We start from the raw sequence: 21,821 nt of genomic DNA, 5'->3' as shown, positions 1-21,821 counted from the left end.
TTCTTCAGCAGCCTCCTTCATCTCTGCCTCTTGACCCTCCTTCTTTCCAGCCTCTGATTCTGGACTGCTCCCTGCCACAGACCCCTTCTGTTGTCTCTTCAGCTGCTGATACCTCCTCCTCCCCGTCTGCTCCCTTTTCTTCCTCTGCCCACTCATTGTCACCCTACCACCAATCCCCTGACTCTCAGCCTTCTTTCCTTGGGGGTTCCCTCAGGGGTTCCCCAGCTGGTGCCTCCCACCACTCTGCTGCCTCCAGCCAGTCCACAACGGGAAAGACCTCAGTGATTTATGCTGAGATTTCAGTCAAAAATCACCTAGATCTCAATGAAGATCTTATCCAAAATCATTGTCTATGCCAGCATTACTTCTCTGCCACTGGCATGGGGATGCCAACACAGGGGCTTCCACCATCTGAGGAAATGGCTTCACCCCACTTAAAGGCTGTGCCAGACCTGCCTGTATGCATGGTTTGGAAAAGCAAGGCTATATGACAGATACCTCAGACTTGCCTGAGCATTTGAGAGATGAAGCAGAGAAATCCATGGAAATAAAAAAGAAAGAAAACATTCACACAACCATGATGCTACCAATTTAAATGACTTTAAAGGGATATTAGACAAGTTCGTGAAGGATACGTTACTAATGGACATCGTTCATGATGATTCTCTTCCATTTCCAGGAGGGATTACAAACCTTTTTAGGCCCATGGACACCTTGGGGGTCAGCAACCGTGGGCTGATCCACCGTCCCTCAGACCATGTGGTGGGCCAGACTATATATATATATATATATATGTGTGTGTGTGTGTGTGTGTGTGGTGGGCCAGACTATCTCTCTCTCTCTCTCTCTCTCTCTCTCTCTCTCTCTCTCTCTCTCTCTCTCTATCTATCTATCTATCTATCATCATCTATCTATCTATCTATCTATCTATCTATCTATCTATCTATCTATCATCTCTCTCTCTCTCTCTCTCTCTCTCTCTCTCTATATATATATATATATATTTGGGGGGGGGGGGTGAATGAACAAATTCCTATGCCCCACAAATAACTCCAGAGATGAATTTTAAATAAAAGCACACATTCTACTCATGTAAAAACACCAGGCAGGCCCGACAAATAACCCAGAGATGCATTTTAAATAAAAGGACATATTCTACTTATGTAAAAACATGCTGATTCCCGGACTGTCCGCGGGCCAGATTGAGAAGGCAATTGGGAGGCATCCAGCCCCCGGGCCTTAGGTTGGCTACCCCTGCCTATGAGCACCATGCACTTGGCTCCCAGATGAGCCCCCCCCCCCACCACCAAAGGAGAAGGAGAGAAGGAGAATGTGCCCATACACACTTTGCTTTTCCAAAGTTGGATCCAGTACATGTGGAGCAGAAAGAAGATGTGGGAAAACATGTCCCAGCTTCCTCCTTTAGCTCTATGTACTTTTCAAGGGAGAAAAATAGGGAACCACCTCGTGAACAAGGAGGCAGCAAGTGGGCGGGGGGGGGGGCTCAGGCTTCCCATTGCACCCTTGGACAATGCCAGATTTCCAGGATCAGATGCTGCAAATACTGGAGAACAATAGTGGGTGAGGGATATTGCCTTCATGTCGTGCCTGAGGGCTTCCCATGGGCACTTGCACTCAATAGGACTGATTGGTCTGATCCAGCAGGCCTTTTCTCACATACTTTTTTAATTTCATGAATGTCTGGTATGCATTTCCCCGAATGTTTGTGGCACAAATCATTCTTACACTACCTAGAATTCTAATTGCAATTCATATTAAACACCCCCCCCCCCGACATTTGAGTGACACACATAAGAATGATTATAGAGTCCGGCTGTGGTGCGTGCCTCGAGGTCTCATTACAGGGCTATTTGATGGGATGTCAGAACCTTTGTTGCTTAATTGCTTTTAGTAATGGAGTATATAAAGAGAGAGAGAAATGCCAAGGTCTCTGAGGAATCAAAAAGCTCTTGAAGAAGGAGAGCTGAATCTAACCAGGCGTCCTAGAAAGAAACAAGGTGAAAGAGAAGGATGGAGATAAGGGCATTTTTGATTGCTGTGCTGGTGGTTCTTCTGATTCTGCACTTCCTGAAACAACTCTGGTCACGCAGGCAATATCCTCCAGGACCTTTTCCGCTTCCTCTCATTGGAGGTTTGTGGAAATCCGGGGCGAAGCTTCGTGAAGATACTTTCATTAAGGTACTTCTTAGTAATAACTCAGTCTAATGTCAATAATTGTTTTATCAATTTTCCCCAACCATTCTGGTATTTAAGCTTAAACAGTACCATGGGTTTAAATGCTAACTGCAAGGGCCACAATTTAATACACAATTAAATGCGATGAAACTCCTACACTTAAAAATCATTGAATTAAAATTAAAACTGAATTTAATTAAAAATCATCCAAGGTTCCATTGCAAAAGTAACTTAATTCCTTTTCAAGTCACCCAGAATTTTTACAAACTACTTTCAGGTGTAATAAGGGCAAGTAAAAGTAACTAACAAATTTAATAAACAAACAAAACAAAACAAAAGCAATTCAGAGATTTTGGAATTAATTCTGTGAATCTGTTAATCTGAATTAGTTCATTCCTGCCACTGCTGCTGTGTTATATAGGCCATACACAGGCAGACCTAGAAGCTGCCATGCAGATAAAAGTTTGATAGAACGATGATGGAAGAAGAGGAGGATTTGGGGCTCTTGAATTTCAGTGGCTCCCTGTGCAGCACTAAAATTTGGCGCTGCCCATTCACCACTTGCTCTCCATTATACAGTGGTACCTCGGGTTAAGTACTTAATTCGTTCCGGAGGTCCGTTCTTAATCTGAAGCACCACTTTAGCTAATGGGGCCTCCTGCTGCCACCGCGCCACCGGAGCACGATTTCTGTTCTCATCCTGAAGCAAAATTCTTAACCCGAGGTACTATTTCTGGGTTAGCGGAGTCTGTAGCCTAAAGTGTATGTAACCTGAAGCGTATGTAACCCGAGGTACCATTGTACATCATTGTTGTGGTGCCACCTGAGGCACTGGCACCCAGTGTGGCCGAACCGGTCATGCTACCCTAAAATCACCTCTGATGGTTATTCTGCATGTCTATCCCCTCTGCTTGTAAATAATCCAGGGTAGTTGTGCAGAACCTTTGGCCCTCCAGCCACTGCAGAACACAACTTCCATCTTCCATGGCCATCAGCCGTGCTTGCCGGGGCTGATGGAAATTGTAGTTTATCAACTTCTGGGGGGGGGGGTACACTTAATGTAGTGGGTGTTGTAAGCAAGAAGAGGGGCAAAGCACCAAGGACAATTGAACACAGCCAAGACAAGCTCTGGTGGATCTTGTAATGAACTGTTTATTTAGCCCAACTGTATGTTTAGCTGGATGCATTTTAGAGATAACCTTCCTTTGTTTCCTAGAGCAAATCATTCCTTTGTCAGAAGCTATCCACAATACAAATAATAGTAATAATATAAAAGGTCATTATTAATAATACTGAAAACCACAAAACCGTATAAAAGATGAAAATGTCCATTCAAAAATCACAAATAAAAAAATGTAAGTTGTATACTGTTACACTGAGGAAGCGCATAACACTTATGATTATAACCAACCAGAGATTTAACATGAAAATCTTTGCCCGCATTTTTCAAGTCTTTTGGAGCTATCACTTCTGGTGCATATGCACATCATATCTAAACCCCACAGCACCAAACAGATACATTTAAGAAAAGGCATTTAAAAATGACAGGGAACGTAGGTCCACAGCATTCATTCATGGCAATCTTTCAACAGATAGTAACCTGCATATGCTATTCAATTTCTTAAGCCTTGGAAAATCTTCATATTGGTCACTCAAACTAGAAACACTTTTTATAAAATAGCAAATCATTCTTAATGGATCTCAGAAGTAAACACTAGTCTCCAGGGAATAATCTCACCAAGAGCAACTCCTCCTCCTTCTTCTTCCATCACCTGTAGCCAAGTAAGTTTGTCTTCCATGAACATAGGCTTAACAGTGAGTCTGTAAGTGACTGTGGAAGCCAATTCTGGATCCATACATCCTTCCACAATGGGGACATAGGTTTCTGGGTGGGAGTTGATCATGGCGAGGGTTTGCCAAGCGTGCCTTCCTCTTAGCAAGTTTCTCCCTTTTGTCCTGAGTTTGAGTGTCTTCAAAGCCCATGACACCTTTGGTAAAGGCTGTTCTCCAACTGGAGTGCTCGCAGGCCACTGTTCCCCAGTTGTCAGTGTTTATACTACATTTTTAAGATTTGTCTTGAGAGAGTCTTTAAGGCTCTTCTGTTGACCACTGGCATTACACTTTCCATTTTTTAGTTCAGAATAGAGTAGTCGCTTTGGAAGATGATAATCAGGCATCTGCACAACATGACCAGTCCAATGAAGTTGATGTTGAAGAATCATTGCTTCGACAATGGTGATCTTTGCTTCTTCCGGTACACTGGCATTAGTTTGCCTGTCTTCCCAAGTGATGTGTAAAAACATTTTGAGACACCGTTGATGGAATCTTTTGAGGAATTGGAGATGGCATTTATAAGTGGCCCATGTTTCACAAGCATGCAGTAAGGTTGGTAGTACAATAGCTTTGTAAACAAGCATTTTGATATCCCTGTGAATGTCCTGGTCCTTAAACACTCTACACTTCAGCTGGGAGAAAGCTGCACTCACAGAGCTCAGGCGATGGTGGATTTTGGCATCAATGTCAGCCCTTGTGGAAAGATAATTGCCCAGGTAGGAGAAATGATCAACATTTTCCAACATTGCACCATTGAGTTGGACTTGTGGTGCTGCAGAGGGGTTGTTTTGTACTTGTTGGTGCAGCACTTTGGTTTTTTTGGTTTTTGGATGTTGAGCGATAGGCCAAGATTTTCGTAAGCTTCTGTGAAGATATTTAAGATAGTTTGGAGGTCATCCTCTGTGTGTGCACACACTACGTTGTCATCAGCATACTGAAGCTCTATGACAGAAGTTATGGTAACCTTACTCTTTGCTTTCAGCCTACTCAGATTGGTTGGAGGTTGGATGGCAGCTAACAGATTGAGGCTAAATCCTGACAAGACAGAAGTACTGTTTTTGGAGGGCAGGGAGCGAGCAGGTGTGGGGGACTCCCTGGTCCTGAATGGGGTAACTGTGCCCCTGAAAGACCAGGTGTTCAGCCTGGGAGTCATTTTGGATTAACAGTTTTCCATGGAGATGCAGGTCAATTCTGTGTCCAGGGTAGCTGTCTCCTATCTCCACCTGGTACGCAGGCTGAGACTCTACCTGCCTGCAGACTGTTTTGCCAGGGTGGTGCATGCTCTAGTTATCTCCTGCTTGGATTACTGCAATGCACTCTACGTAGGGCTACCTTTGAAGGTGACCCAGAAACTATAACCAATCCAGAATGCAGCAGCCAGACTGGTGACTGGGAGTGGCAGCTGAGACCATATTGCACCAGACCTTAAAGACCTACATTGGTTCCCAGTACATTTCCAAGCACAATTCAAAGTGTTGGTGCTGACCTTTAAAGCCCTAAATGGCCTCGGCCCAGTATACCTGAAGGAGCGCCTCTGCCCCCATCATTCAGCCTCCACTGAGGTCCAGCACTGAGGACACCGAGGTTGTGTGTGCAAAACTGAGAAGATCCTTAACTGAGAAGGTCTATTTGGGGGTGCCAAATTTTGTTCTCGCCCAGAGCATCGTATTACAAACTTTGCCCTTGACTGTCACTGTGAAAGAAATGGCACTGGGACAGGAAGTTCACAGGCTGATCTTGCTACCATTTACAATTCAACACTTGCCATATAGAAAATGCAGCAACTTTTTGGCATGTTGCTGATTTCACTTAGCTACCCATGCCCTAATTATTCTAATATAACTGACCTGGTTTACATGGTTTTGTGCCTTTCAATATTAATAAGAACCTTGTCCTTTTACATTAGTTTTAATATTATTACTGTGTACCTTGCTTGTAGCTGCTGGATTAAGGAGGCTTATCTCTGAAACACATCTTGCAAAACAAAAGCTGAGCTAATCAAACAGCTTATTAGAATAAGCTCTGGAATTTGTCTTCCTTCTCTTCCATTGTATTCTGCCTATGACCTAGAATGCTGGGAACCTCCCCCCTTCCAACAGATTAATGGGCACAAAGTTCTCTTGGCAATGAAGTAGGAGCTCATCATCTCTTTCCAAGAAAATGAAGTAGCTTGTCGCTCACATGTAGCTATTATTAGTCATTAAATTTATAAATATCACCCTTAATCCACAGCTCAGGGCAGTTCACAACCTAATAACAATAATAATAATTAATAATAATTTTATTATTTATACCCCACCCATCTGGCTAGGTATCCCCAGCCACTCTGTGTGGCTTCCAGCAGAATATAAAAACATAATACAACGTCAAATGTTAAAAACTTCCCAATACAAGGCTGCCTTCAGGTGTTTTCTATAAGTCAGAATACAACATGCCTGTTGTCTTTGTCTATGGAGTTTTCTTGGCAGGGATACTGGAGTGGCTTGCCGGTTCCTGCTCCATATTGAGGGCACAAGGAGAAGGAGATGGCAGAGGACGAGATGGTTGGACAGTGTTCTCGAAGCTACCAGCATGAGTTCGACCAAACTGCAGGAGGCAGTGGAAGACAGGAGTGCCTGGCGTGCTCTGGTCCATGGGGTCACGAAGAGTTGGACAGGACTAAATGACTAAACAACAACAACAGAATACAACATACATAAAACACACGATAAAAACAAGAACAAAAAACTAACAAACCAGTAACCCTTCCCACAAACAAATTTTGAAAAGGTATAAGATGTTAATCAGCAAGAGGTCTGGTTGAAGAGCAACAGTTTCGTCTTAAACACCTAAAAGTGTATAATGAAGGCATCAGCTGAACCTCCCTTGGGAGAACATTCCACAAAAAGGAGAGACTACAGAAAATGCCAGTTTTTGTGTTGCCATCCCCTGGACCTCTTGTAGAGGAAGCACACAAAGATGAGCCCCAGATGATGATTGCAGGGTCCTGATCAGATCATATGGGGAGAGGCAGTCCTTGAGGTATTGAGATCCTAAGGCTTTGTAGATCAAAACCAATACTTTTAATTGGGCCCAGAAACTAATTGGCAGCCAATGCAGTCAGAGCAGAATCAGTGTAATATGCTCAAACAGTCTTCTCCTGATGAGCAACCTGGCCACTGAATTCTGCACTATCTGAAATTTCTGAACCATTGTTAGATGCAGCCCTATGTATAACACACTGCAGCAATCTAAGCTAGAGAGAAAATCAAAACAGGTAGTTTTCCATTGCCTTCTCCGCAAGAATTCACTCCTTTTCTTTTTTTTCTTCTTTTTTTTTGTTTATTTAATCCATTTATAAGCCATTTTTTTCCAGAGAAAACAATTCAAAAAATACAAGACTACTCAGCCATCAGATAAGAACATAACTTTTAAAACATCTGAAATTGGTAATAATCTCTACCCCAGAGATATATTTGGGTGACCTCTTTTTAATTCCTTACCATATATTTGTCTGGTGGCGATGCTCCTGCTGTGACCCACCGTGGGTCAGAAACCTGACCCAGTGCTCTAGCCCAGTTTATGCCAACCTGGTGCCCTCCAGACTACAATGCCCATCTGCTCCAACCATCATGGCCAATGGGCAGGGAGTTGCAGTTCTACAGTCTCTGGTGGGCTCCAGTTTCCACATCCCTGCACAAAAAGTTCAAGAGAGAGTAAAACAAATGGGTTGGAAAGGGAGGGAGGGAGGGAGGGAGGGAGGGAGGGAGGGAGGGAGGGAGATAGATGCTGGCAAAAGAAGCTGTGAGAAGCTGTAGAGGTAAGGAAGGCTGGAGCTCATGTGTTAAGTTGAAATACTTACCTGTTTACTTTGAACATAACGTTCTTCTCCTCTCTTTTGACCCAAATGGTAGATGGCAAAGCAATATGGAAACGTTTACACCATGTGGACGGGACATCTGCCCCTTGTAGTCCTGTCTGGATTCCAAGCAGTGAAAGAAGCTCTCATTGACCACTCTGAACAATTTGACGAGCGACCAGTGTTTTCTTTCTTTAACACAAAAGGAAAGGGTGAGTAGTGAAGAATGAGACAATCTACTGGTATTTCCCCCAGAGAAAAATTTAAATGACTGTCTGGATAAACAGAACAAAGCTTCTCTATTAAGTGCAGGAAATGGGTTGTTGGAGCCAATGCTAGTCCTACAGTAGACCCATTGTAATTAATGTGCATGGCTAATGAAGGTCTATTAATTTCCATGAGTCTTCTGTGAGTAAAACTTACCTAGATGCAACCCAGTCCTCTAACAAGTGTTTTATGGATAGCCTAACTACTGCCATTCATGCACTAGTAACCTTCAGGTTGGATTACTGCAATGTTTGTTTTTTGGGACTGCCCTTGCGATTAGTCCAGAAGCTGCAGCTGATGAATAATGCAATGGGTCAACTGCTCATGGGGGCACAAACATCCAACATGTTACGCCACAGTTGAAAGACTTCCACTGGCTGCCAATTAGCTATTGGGTTTATTTTATTTTCTTTATTAAATTTATATACCTCCCTTCATCACAAAATATTGGGGTGGCTCACAGAATAATTTCATGATGTTGGTTTTGGTGTATAAAGGCATATACAACTTGGGATCAAGATGCTCAAAAGATTATCTCATTCCTTATATACCTAGTCAATAACCAGACTCTGTGGGTGAGGGCCTCCTGCAGATACCATCAAAAGCATCAATTCTTCGTCGATCAGCCTTCTTTATGGTCCAGCTCTCACTTCCATACATTACTACTGGGAAAACCATAGCTTTTACTATACGGACCTCTCTTGGCAAATTTGGTGGTACTGAACAATAATCCTACTTAGGGTAGACCCAGTGGGCAGTCACCATCATCGTCACTTATTAATTTATCAATTGCCTTCTGCTTGAATGTCTCACAGCAACATATAGACATATAAAAACAGTTAAAACGGTTTTAAAACAGTGCAGAAACAACAACTAAATATGAGTGAAAAACAATACAAAGTATACACCTGTTGAAGAGACCTTGAGCAAGGAAAGTAGATTGAGACTATATGGGTAAAAACTGTATAAGAGGGAAACATCAGTGACCTTACTGTGGGACTCTGCTATAGACTGCCAAACCAGACTGAAGACTTAGATGCTGCCTCCCTAGAACAAAATACCAAACATTCAAAAAAGGAGAGTCAAGGGAGACTTCAATTTCCCTGATATCTGTTGGAACTCAAACTCTGCCAAGAATGTAAGGTCCGGTAAATTCCTCCATTGGCTCGCTGGCAGTTTCATTTCCCAGAAGTCAAAGACAAACCCCCCCATTATATTCTTGCAAGGAAGTTGCTAAAATGTGGGATGAATGAGGTACTTGTTAGGTGGATTTGTAGCTGGATGACTGACAGAACCCAAATTCATTAATAGTTCCTCATCACTTTGGAAAGGGGGACAAGGGGGTGCTGCAAGGTTCTTACCTGGGCATGTTGTTGTTCAATGTCTTTATAAATGACTTGGATGGAGGAATTGAGAGGATGCTCATCAAATTTGCAGATGACACCAAACTGGGAGGGATAGCTAATGACACAAAAGGAGTTCAGTTTATCTTTATCAACACTGGTTGTTTGTGCAACAAAGACTGAACTTGCAGGTATCACCTGAGTTTTCCATAATTTTAAACGCTAGACAAAATCCCCCATCGTAGATATCACATATCTGGAGATCTCACATTTTTCTGATACTGTAAAGTGCAGGGACTACTGGGACCACCTGATTTCTGTTCTGTTATCACACAATAATGAATAATGAATTTCTGAATGACGAAAGGCAATAGAAAGTGAGGTTCTGCTATGCCAATATCGTAGATATAATACTCTGAGACGGGTTCTGTATCATCTTCTAATTCTTTGCTTCAGAGAGACCAAGTAGTTATTAAATTCAAGGACATGAACTTCAGTGAACATAGTTTCTTCCAGGCTGGCAACTTAATTATTTACATTAATTTCTGTAAATAATAATTTCTCAGTGATTTCCCATAGGTATTATATTATCAAATGGTCACGTCTGGAAGCAACAGAGACGGCTTGGAGTGGTTACTATGCGGAAGCTGGGACTGGGGAAGAAAGGCATGGAGCACCAAATAGCAGAGGAGGCCCGTCAGCTTGTGGAGGTCATTGCAAGTTCAAAGGGTACATGATCCTAGGTGATGGTGATGGGTTTCCTTATTTTCCAGTCTGCAGAAATCTATGTGTACTGCCTCTGTCCATTTTGGAAAGGAATGTAATATGCTTTAGAATCACAGAATGGTAGACTTGGAAGGGACCCAGAGAGTCATCTAGTCCAATCCCCTGCAATACAGGAATTCTGACCACAGCTGTCCCTGGATGGACTTGAACCACCAACCTTCTGGGAGACACACTGCCCCATTGTGCTGGAGATCACAGCAGGTTTCTCTTGACCATCATAAAATCCCACTCTCAGCATGAACAGGAGCAGCTGAACTCACACTCGTATAACTTTATTTTGCAGGACAACCACTTGACCCCTCCATGCCCATCACTAATTCAGTCTCCAACGTGATATGTGCTGTGGCTTTTGGGTACCGGTTTGCTCTTGAAGATGAAAGGTTCCAGAAGCTGATAGAAGCCATGGATTTTGTCCTAAAATTTCAAGGCAGCATCCAGCATTCTGTGAGTGGACATTTTCATTCCTACTGAGCCAGAGATGTCTCCCAAGGATCTTAGGGCCCCCATTCAGATTCTGGAATCTATTATGATAGAGGATAGAGTGTTGGAGAAGATAGATTAGGTTTAAATCTAATTATATGCCACTGTCGCCACAAGAATCCTAATGGCGACTAATTGGAAGAGTGATAAAATCCCTTTCAGGTCAGAATGGTTACAAAAATTAGTTGAATATGCTAGCCAAATTAACCGAAAAATGAAAGATAATTCAAAACACGTATTTACAGTGGTAACTCTGGTTATGAATGCTCCTGGTTACGCATGCTTCGGGTTATGAACTCCTCTAACCCGGAGGTAGTTGCTCCTGGTTGTGAACTTTGCCCCAGGATGCGAGTTGAAGTCGCGCATCAGAGGTGTGCGCACAGTGGGAGGTGCCATTAGCAAAAGTGCGCTTCAGGATAAGAACGGTATCAGCTTAAGAACAGACCTCTGGAATGAATTACATTCGTAACCAGAGGTACCATTGTATTGAAAAATAGGAAGTTTTTAAAACATATCTTAAGAACAGTTGTTGCAGTTTGAACTCGGTCATAGCCTTTGAATAACCTCTGTAGCTATATTAAGCAAGAAATAAGGATATCGGAGAAATAATACTTTATTATAAAAGGAATGGATATGTTTATGCAATAAGTTAGTAAATACTAAGTGAAGTATGGAGACGACAGGAAGTTAGCTGTACACTAAGATTTATTGTCAGAATATATGAGTTTTGGGGGTTTTTTGTTTTGTTGTTGTGAACTTTGTTTCCCTTGTCACAAACGACATAAATGTACAACTTTGTTGTTGTTGTTTAAGTGTGTATATATATATATATATATATATATATATATATATATATGGTATTCAGAAAATGTATGCAATTGATCTTTAATGCAGAAAAAAGGAAAAAAGGAAAAGTTTTGTTTTTAAAAGATTTTTTGTAGAGGAAAGGTGGGCATTATTTGACAGGGCAACTGGGGAATTTAATAAATAAAATAAGTAATAATAAAAATTGCAGAAGTGCACATTTCAAAGGATGGCTGTGCTTGAATTTGCAAAAAGACCACTCACTTGTTCCAGGAGGAGTCCTGGGATTATTCCCAGTTTTGGAATGAAGTCTGGGAGCTGGAAAATATATTGAGCAATGTTTTTCTTTCACATTTTCAGTTAGGGATAATTCCCAGAACCAGTTGTTGTGAGATTCAGGAGAAGCTGCAAACACCTTCCTTCTTCTCAGTTAGACTCAAAGTAATATGCTAGCCCTGAAGGATTATGCAGATTATTAAAGTGCTAATCGAAAACATGAAACATGTGACCAAGCTTCCTCATGGTAATGACAGCATTTTTGCTATCTTTCCTTTAGTTGTATGAAGCATTCCCATGGCTCATGAAACGTCTCCCAGGGCCCCACAAGAAGGCCTTGTCCTGCATGGAGATGGTAGTGTCATTTGCAAAGGAGGAGATAGAGAAGCATAAGGAGAATCTGGCTCTGCATGAGCCACAGGATTTCATTGATTTCTATCTACTTGAGATGGAAAAAGTAAGTACCTGCTTTGAAACTGAATCCTGCTCATCCAAGGAATTGTTATATTCCGTCCTACATGTGAATATTAATGTCTTGCTAAGACACCAATATTTTTATTCTGAATCTCAGCTGAAAAGCACATCGAGTTTCACCAAATTTCCCTCATAGTCATTTTAGTTGCTAAAGTAGGTTGACTTCCATCCATAAACATCTATTGAAATGGGTAGGAAATGCCAGGTATTTCTATAACCCCAAATGTGAGTGTGAATGAGTAGAAATTTGTGTGTGTCAAGTAAGGGGTCTTCCCTTTGGAGCATTGCTTCTGTGCATAAATTATTCTGGATTGGTGTTCATCTCACATTCAAACATGGGCAGAGACAAGAGGAAAGCTCTACTGATTCAATGGTTTCATTTTTTATTTCACTTTTCTTCAGTGGAGGATATGTTGGTGCATAGTTCTAACTCATGCTATCCTTTGCAGGAATGTATACAATCCCCCCTGTGTGCCTTGTGGCCTCAATCTGTGGCTCTCAATTCAGGCCAATTTTCTGTAGGCCACCCTGGGGGCCACCTGTTCCGGATCCATCCATGAAGCAATTTAGTGGGTGGGGCTAAGGCTTTTAAAATGTTTATGTTAAAACAGCAGCAACAACAACAACAACAGTATTATAACAAACTGTTCGAATGAGGTTTAAAAAGAAGGTTGGGAGGGGTGAAATTGCTAACAGCCTTGGGCAGTGGAGTGCCAACAGGAGACATCCCTGTTGACACACCACCTACTGTATTTTTTGCTCTATAAGATGCACCCGGCCATAAGCTGCACCTAGTATTTAGAGGAGGAAAACAAATCTATATATATATATTCTGAATCAAATGTTGTTGAAGAGCGTTTGCGCGGCTATCCCTCTTGCTGTTCTAGCTTCAGCAAAACCAACGCAAAGCCTCCCATAGCTTCCCAGGGCTGCAGGGGGAAGTGGAGGCTACCGGCAGAGCAGTGCGGCTCCCACCCCCACCCCCAAAGAGCAGCTCAGGAGCGCGGGGCATCTGCGCGCAGCCTGCCTGCTCTTCCCAAAACTTCCCGGGGCTGCAGGGGGAAGTGGAGGCTGCCAACAGAGCAGCGCGGCTCCCCCACCCACCCACCCCCAAAGAGCAGCCAGGAGCATGCCACACTCTGGCAATTTGGCTCCAGGGACCACACATTCGCTCCATAAGACGCACAGACATTTCCCCTTACTTTTTAAGAGGAAAAAAGTGCGTCTTATGGAGCGAATGTGTGGTCCCTGGAGCCAAATTGCTGGAGTCCACCACTGGTGAAGAAGCAGTGCTGGCAGTGGTGGCAGCTTCGGTGAGATTTCATCAAAATCTCACAGGATCTTACTGGATACCACTGTTGCTGCTGTCACTTTGCAGGCACTGCTGTGCAATGCAAGAAGTAAGGGAGGAAGCAGCAGCATCAGGGCAGTGGTGGTGGCACCTTCCCCTTTCACTTCAGGTGGTGTGATGGGACCCTTGACCCCTTATTAAGCATTTCCTGGTGGTATGGTAATAAGTGGGTGAAAGTAGATAAAATAAGTGCTGAAGGACAGGTTGTAATGCATGTAAATGACATGTCACCTTCCCTATTTTCAACATCAGAGCAGGAATGACCCAGAGTCTAACTATGATGAAGAAAACATGGCTCAGTGTATCTTTGACCTTTTTGTAGCAGGGTCAGACACAACCACCATTTCTCTGAAATGGGCGCTTCTCCTCCTGGCAAGTCACCCAGATATCCAAGGTGAGAGAGGGAGCTATGGGAGCCTGGGCTTCTCTTGACCTCTTGACAGTGGACTGTAATTCTTTAAAGGTTTCGTTGATATCTGATGTGGTCTAAAACAAGGAACTTAAAGGAACGGAAATAGTTAAAAGTTAGTGAGTTTATGATGGAAGTTTTGGAAGACAAAGGGTTATCAAAATAAGTTAAATGCTTTTGACTTACTCATCTAGAAAGAACCCTTTTTCCCACCAACATTTTCCTACATAGTTTCTGGAACCTAAAACCAAGGTCAACAGAAGCAGAAATGTAAAGTGCCCTGAATGCCCTGTCCCCATAGGAAGCTTCCAATCTATTATTACTGGGACAGGAAGAGATGGAGGGTCTGAATGTGTAAGAAAGTTGGAACAGGAGGCGGTTGTGGGTAGTGGATGAAGCTAAGTGAGTCAGTGAAAGTTTTTCTGAAGGAGAGGAATAGCTGTGCAAATAGAGGGAAGACAATTTGAAGATTGGGAAACGGCATGGCCAAAGGAAGGGAGAGAAAGATGCATAAAGAGGTCATTGTTTTTGCCAGGGGTATAGTGATGAATCCTGAAGTCCAGGTTCCTTCATGACAATCTGTAAGCCATACCCCTTCCAAAACTCTGCAACAAATATGAAATGTTAACTAATGCACAGATTATGACTTCAGTAACAAGCCACCTGTTTTCTTATTCTCTTTCTTCCCCTTTGCTCAACATTCAGCTTGGAAGAGTTCTGCTGGGCTCCCTCCCTCCCTCTTTGCATTTTCTTTGGCCATAATAAAAGGACTTTGGAATCTTTTGAAATATAAATGGCAGTTTAACACATAGCCAATGAAGCCACCTTTTCCTCTGCACAGCTTAGCGGGTGATTTTCTCTTTGAGAGAAGCTCATTTATTTGATATAAAGAGGCAGGGGTGCCAAATCAAATAAATTGTTAGGGGGCAAGTAAGCCCCAGTCCACATTTGAATGGTAACATCCATCAACTTTGGGAGGTCCGGGCCCCTCAAATATTTTAGGGGGGAGAGCAAAGGGACCTCAACCTCTAACAGTTGGATCCCATGCAGAGGACTGGCCAAGAGGTCTGCAGCAGATGCCATAACAACAACAACAACAACAACAACAACAACAATAATAATTTATCTATTTATACCCCGCCCATCTGCCTGGGTTTCCCCAGCCACTCTGGGCGGCTTCCAAAAGAATATTAAAATACTGTGATACATCAAACATTAAAAGCTTCCCTTAACATTGCCTCTGCTGTGAAATAAGTGCCTGAGCCCTTTCTCTGATTGATGTTTGCCAAGATCAAGTAAGGAAAAGAGGATTAAGGAAAAAAAGTAGGAAATATTGTGGGGTGGAGGATATGTTTGTTTGTTTTTAAGTGTAAAACAGACAGCCTTGGATCATAGCCCTACAGCCAGCTCTAGTAACGGGAAACAGCTGAGCGGAGGTTCACTTTCCCCTTTTTCACCCCTGGGATCTAGAGTGGGGAAGAACCATGTACATTGACATGAGCTCCTTGGAGGAATAGGTGGGCTATAAATGTAAGAAACAGGGACTTATTCATAGAATCGTATGGAATACGTTCATGGGAAATAAATGTCCATCTGGGGAAAAAATGCAATATTCAAAATAAACCATATGTTTCTATCATTCTCTTCAGATAAAGCCTACAAGGAGATAGAAGATGTCATAGGTTCTGTTCACTCAATCAGCTATCAAGATAAGAAGAAATTGCCCTACATCAATGCTGTGATTCATGAAACACAACGCTTTAAATATGCCTTACTTTTTGGGGTTGTCAGGCAATGTACAGAGGATGTGAAGATTTGTGGTTTCCTCATTCCCAAGGTATAGAAGCATGATACAACTGCACTCCTGTATCCCAAGAACAAACAGAATCACTGGGCTGCAGCGTACTGAGTGTTGCAGGCAGCCATTCAGGAGCTTGTGTTGTCTAAAACCCGAAGAGCAAGAAAACCACACAAGAGCAGGAGTTCCATCTGCAGACTTGTTTCACCATTGGCTAGTGCTATTTTTTTTTGTCAGGCGTATAGTGTCAACAGTGTGATGCAGCATAAAAAAGCTAATGCTATACAAGGCTGCATCAACAGAAGTATAGTGTCCAGAAATAATAGTACTGCTCTATTCTACTTTGGTCAGACCACATGTGGAGTCCTGTGTTCAGTTCTGGGTACCACAGTTTAAGAAGGATATTGACAAGCTGGAACGTGTGCAGAGGAGGGTGAGCAAGAGTATAAAGGGTATGGAAATTAAGCTTTATGAGTTACAGATAGGTAGCCGTGTTGGTCTGCCATGGTCAAAACAAAATAAAAAAATTCCTTCCAGTAGCACCTTAAAGACCAACTGAGTTTTATGAGGAATGCTTTATGAGGAATGATTGAGGAAGCTAGTTATGCTAAAGCCTGGGGGAAAGGGAGACTGAGAGGAGATATGATAGTCATCTTCAACTATCTGAAGGACTATCACATGGAAAATACAAAAAGCATGTTTTCTCCTGCTCTAGAGGGCAGGACCTAAACCAATGGCTTCAAGTTCTGACAGAGCTGTTGTGGACTTTCCTTCATTGGAGATTTCAAAGCAGAGGTTGGATGGTCTTCTGTAATTTAAGCTTTAGTTGAGATTCCTGTATCGCAGGTGATTGGACTTGATGTCCTTTGGAGTCCTTCCAGCTCTAGAATTCTATTATTCATGTATCAAGGAGGGGAAAATATGGTGACCAGCAGTCTTCCTCTGGTTTTGGGTCTTCCCTTTTAAATGACGGATGGAGAGAACGAGACAGTCCTTTCCCCTGCCCATACAGGCAGCTTTTAAATGGAAAAAAAGTTGGAGATGAATCTGGCCACTGGTAAATGCCACTCTCCCCACAAAAACCCCACCCAGTTTAAATTCAGTTTAAATTTCACAAATATTATCCCTAGGGTAGTGAAGGACAATCCAGTGTTCTGAGTGCATTCCTTTTCAACTGTTTCTTCTTTGCAGGGGACTACTATTATTCCTGATCTGCGTTCTGTTCTTCTTGATCCAACACGATGGGAGAAGCCAACAGAGTTCAACCCAAATCATTTTTTGGACAAGAATGGACAATATGTGGCTAGAGAAGAATACCTGCCATTTGGTGCAGGTAAATGCCAATGTCCAAGCTATGTTGTGATTTGTAGGCATGCTTATTGGGGAGATTCCAGGAAATGACAACAGCAGCAGCAAGGGAGGCAGAGCAGAAATAACATCCTTCTGGCAGGAGTAGCACTGCTGGGCATGTTTAGGCTAAAGCTACCCTACATCTTTTCCTGGGATGTAATTTAGCCTGGTCTGAAACCACACTCAGAACTGAGTCTGCAATGAAATTACCCTGCTTTCTACTTCTTTCATCCTGACCTCTATAGGAGATTGGGGTATGTGCCAGTTTTCCGTTTTCAAAGAACAAAGGAGTATTTTTGTCCCGTATCTGTCAGGAGCTGGGTGTTTAATATCATCTGCCACGTGTTGTAAAGTATTGTTCCTGCAGAAATTCAGCAGACATCCTCATTGCTAACTTCCAAACATCTCTTAACCTTTTTATACAAATAATTACAGTGGTACCTCGGGTTACATACGCTTCAGGTTACACACTCCGCTAACCCAGAAATAGTGCTTCAGGTTAAGAACAGAAATCGGGCTCTGGCGGCGCGGCGGCAGCAGGAGGCCCCATTAGCTAAAGTGGTGCTTCAGGTTAAGAACAGTTTCAGGTTAAGAACTGACCTCCAGAACGAATTAAGTATTTAACCCAAGGTACCACTGTATGCCTATTCAATTGCTGTAGATGATGTTTTAAAGTAAAGATGAGCCAGCCATTTTTGTATGATAATACAGCATGGTTTTACAGGTTCTTCTGGTTGGTTTTCAGGGGAAAAATAGGTATATAGAAAGGAGAATTCCAAGATCCAGGTTTGGGGCAAGTACTCTTTTGGTGAGAACACCCCAGCAAATATTTTAAATCAAAAAATATGCAGCAAAGTAAAGTGTGGAAATATAGGGTGCTAGACCTTTAATATATGCCCTTGTGAGTTCTTTTCAAAATTTCCCTCTTCCAAAGAAGAGGGAAAAGACCACAAATTTGGTAAGTTTATAATGGTTCACATACAAACTCTCCAAAGGTCAGAGTCCTTTTCTTTTCCACACAGCATTCAGAAAACATTGCACAGGCAGTAAAACTTGACTTAGTTACAGTGCTGAAAGTTCCTAAATTATTGGTATGAGCAGGGCTTTTTCCCAGCTGGAACTCACAGGAACTCAGTTCCAGCACCTGTCAGGTGGGCATCATTGCCATTATAAAAGGTATTTGTGGTAAGTTTTAGCACCTCTTTTTCTAGGAAAATAGCACTGGGTATAAAGACTTAAAAATGGCTTGTAAGAGCCATGCAGTTTCAGCTTGGAGCACCAGCTCAGACCTCTTTTACAATGAACTTCTCAGGTGGGCTGGCAGAGAACAATAGGCCTGATTACCTGGTTATAGATAGGTAGCCGTGTTGGTCTGCCATAGTCAAAACAAAACAAATTCCTTCCAGTAGCACCTTAAAGACCAACTAAGTCAGTTCTTGGTATGAGCTTTCGTGTGCATGCAAAAATGACAAAGCCATTTTTCACCTTTTCACCCCTTGCTTTTTCCTGTAAGACCTATTGCAGTCACAGATAGGTAGCCGTGTTGGTCTGCCATGGTCAAAACAAAATAAAAAAATTCCTTCCAGTAGCACCTTAAAGACCAACTGAGTTAGTTCTAGGTATGAGCTTTCGTGTGCATGCACACTTCTTCAGATACACACTATTGCAGTCGTTAAGAGTCGTCAACAGGCTCATCACAGCTATCTGCCAATCACCCATTCCCACCACCCTTCTGAGTAATACCCCTCCCCACCTTCTCACTATATAGAAGGGTCTGGAAACTTCTGTTTCAGTGTATCTGAAGAAGTGTGCATGCACACGAAAGCTCATACCAAGAACTGACTTAGTTGGTCTTTAAGGTGCTACTGGAAGGAATTTGTTTTGTCCTGATTACCTGGGTCGATGCATAATGTACACTCAACTGCATTGTTAATGCTGGGATTTGTTGAGCCATAATTCTCATATTACACTTAGAAGCCCATCGTATTCTAAGACTATGATGATGAAACAGTTGAAAGGCAAATTAAAGTGCCTAATTCATCTTAGAGATAATGAGTTTTCTACTTTTTCCATAAGACATCAAAGAGTTCTTTTACTGAGTCTTATAGTGTCACCTCTGGCTGACAGCAGCTCTCAGGCAGAGACTTTGTCTCAGCCCGGTTAGCTGTGACCCTACAACTAGACATTCTATGAGCTGCCCTTGGAATATTAAACTTGCAGATATTATATGGCGCTTTCCTTATTGTCCCTGCCCCCCAGCAATATACCCTTCCAAGCATTTTATGTTGTTGGGTGGGAGGGAGGGAGGGAAGAGCGAATTCAGAGTACTATGATTTCTTTTTTTAAATAAAAAAAATGATTAGCCCTGTGCTGGACCTTCTTGCACAATGCTATACTATAGAAGAAGACTATTAAGCTCATAGAACATCACCCTTGGGGATTGTGCAGAGGCAGATGAGTATTTTTTTAAAAAGCCTTGCAGCTCTCTTTCTGTCGAGCACCAAATAAACAAAGAAACCCAGAAACCTTGACACCGAAACCAGGGGTGCAAGCACAAGGTAATCAGCTTCTACAACCTCTACTCCCTCTCTTCCCATCTCTTTCAGTTTCTTTCAATCTGGGTTTGTGACTTATCCCGCTATTGCTCAGGGCAGTTGACCCAAGTTTGCCTCTCATAATCAACTATGAAATGTTGGCACTCAGCAGGCTAGGGAATTGACAACAGCCTTGATTATTTCCCTGTCCTAACTATGTCTAGTTCACCATTGTATTATGTAGAGTACAAAGAAATGGACACTGGAAAGTAAATTATTGCTCACTTGCTGCCTTCCCCTTGTCTCCTCCGCAGGGTCTCGCATGTGTTTGGGAATGCAGCTGGCAAAGACCGAAATTTTCATCCTACTGACCAGCCTGCTGAGAATGTTCCGCTTCCAGCTGCCAGAAGGAGTTAAAGAAGTCAATATGGAGTCTATACCAGGGGGTACAATACATCCCCATCCTTATAAACTCTGTGCTGTTCCCCGCTGCAAGGCGTAATACAATAGGAAAGTTACAGGAGGCTGCACTCATGCTTCCTCCACTTGCCAAACTCTTTGCCATTCCTGACACATTAACCCCCTAGAGCTTCCCCTTCCCATCTCATGCAACTGCTGAGGTCTCTTCTTTTTGCAGCTCTGCTCTGCACCCATTATCACCTTCATCCCATCTCCTGTTTTTCAGGCCCTTTCATGCCCCTGCTTTCATCTCCATCCCTATCCCCAAGCCTCCTTCTCCCTCCTTTTTGCAACTTACTTTGCATCCCCATTCTTACTCTTACTCTCTTTTGTCCTCCACCCTCCTCTTCACTTTCCTCAACTCTCTCCTACACACAGATCACTCCTCTTTCTGCACTGCCTTTTCTCTCCTGATTTGGCCACCCCCTTTCAACCCCCTCCATACTGATCATAGAACCAAAGAACTGTAGTGCTGGAAGGGACCCTGAGGGTCATCTGGTCCAACCCCCTACAATGCAGGAATCTCAGCTAAAGCATCCATGACAGGCGGCCATCCAACCTCTGCTTAAAACTTCCAATGAATGAGAGTCCACAACCTCCTGAGGGAGTCCATTCCACTAACAAATAGCTCTTTCTGTCAGAAAGTTCTTCCTGATATTTACATCATGTTATGGTCTTAGAGAAAATTATATGAAAATGATATATCGATGGTATCTGACAACAAGTACATTGGCAAAAATGTATAAATCTAAATCAAATAAGTGTTGGAAGAGAAAGAAGCTTCTTTTCATCATATGTGGTGGTCTTGTAGTAAGGTTAAAACTTACTGGGAAATGCTATATAATGAATTCAAAAGGATGTTTGTAATAGCATTTGTTAAAAACAACAACCCCCAGAAGCTTTTGGGAATTAGAAGGACATAACTTCCCAAATTGTACATAAACTTATTCATGTATGCTACTACAGCAGCAAGAATGCCCCCAAATGGAAAGAAGGAGAAGTTCCAGCAGAAGAAGAATGGATTCAAAAGCTTATAAAATATGCAGAAATGGCAAAACTTACCAGAAAAATAAGAAATCAAGATAACAAACTTTTTATAAAAGAATGGAAATGGTTTATTGAATATTTACAGACAAATTGTAAACATTGTAATAACCTGCAGTTTCATAAGAGTATATATTTAAAGTAGATGAATAAATTAACAAAAACAATACTTAACAAACTTTTCTACCTCTCTTGCACCTGCGATACATTGACAATATTTTTATTATCTGGACAGCAGACCCTGGACACCTTCCACCAGTCATTCAATAACTTTCACCCCACCCTCAACCTAACAACGAACCAATCTATGCAATCTATGCATTTTCTAGACACTACTATAAAAATACAGGATGGACGCATAGACACCACCTTATGCCGAAAACCAACTAACCAACAAGCATATCTACATGCTTTCAGCTACCATACCAAAGATACCAAACAATCAATTGTACATAGCCAGGTTCTATGTTACAGTGTCTGTTCCAACACTACAGACAGGGTTTCTCACCTAAGAGATCTCCAGCAAACCTTTTTGGAACTATAATACCCGCCTGGTGAAGTTAAATAACAGATCAACAA

General features: G+C 42.3%; 1 protein-coding gene and 1 long non-coding RNA gene across 2 annotated transcripts in view; one reads left to right on the top strand and one right to left on the bottom strand.

Annotated features, from left to right (window-relative positions):
• LOC309342399 overlaps nucleotides 1–21,695 on the bottom strand; it is a 157,119-nt gene extending 135,424 nt beyond the window's left edge. The window contains exon 1 of the long non-coding RNA XR_014156774.1: nucleotides 21,355–21,695. This is a non-coding gene — a long non-coding RNA (uncharacterized lncRNA). The remainder of the gene's footprint in view (nucleotides 1–21,354) is intronic.
• On the top strand, nucleotides 1,942–21,439 carry LOC309342220 (cytochrome P450 2J2-like). Its single transcript, XM_081862620.1, has 9 exons — nucleotides 1,942–2,199; nucleotides 7,923–8,079; nucleotides 10,057–10,206; nucleotides 10,547–10,707; nucleotides 12,104–12,280; nucleotides 13,901–14,042; nucleotides 15,707–15,894; nucleotides 17,047–17,188; nucleotides 20,054–21,439. Exons 1-9 carry the CDS (start codon nucleotides 2,032–2,034, stop codon nucleotides 20,239–20,241), a joined length of 1,473 nt encoding a protein of 490 aa, XP_081718746.1. The 5' UTR covers nucleotides 1,942–2,031; the 3' UTR covers nucleotides 20,242–21,439.
• Nucleotides 21,696–21,821: the final 126 nt, after the last annotated feature.

This window comes from Podarcis erhardii, assembly GCF_964252035.2.
Source record: "Podarcis erhardii genome assembly, chromosome: 5".
Classification (NCBI taxonomy): Eukaryota; Metazoa; Chordata; class Lepidosauria; order Squamata; family Lacertidae; genus Podarcis; species Podarcis erhardii.
Note: the sequence above shows the minus strand (reverse complement) of the source record. Positions and strands in the feature narration are given on the sequence as shown.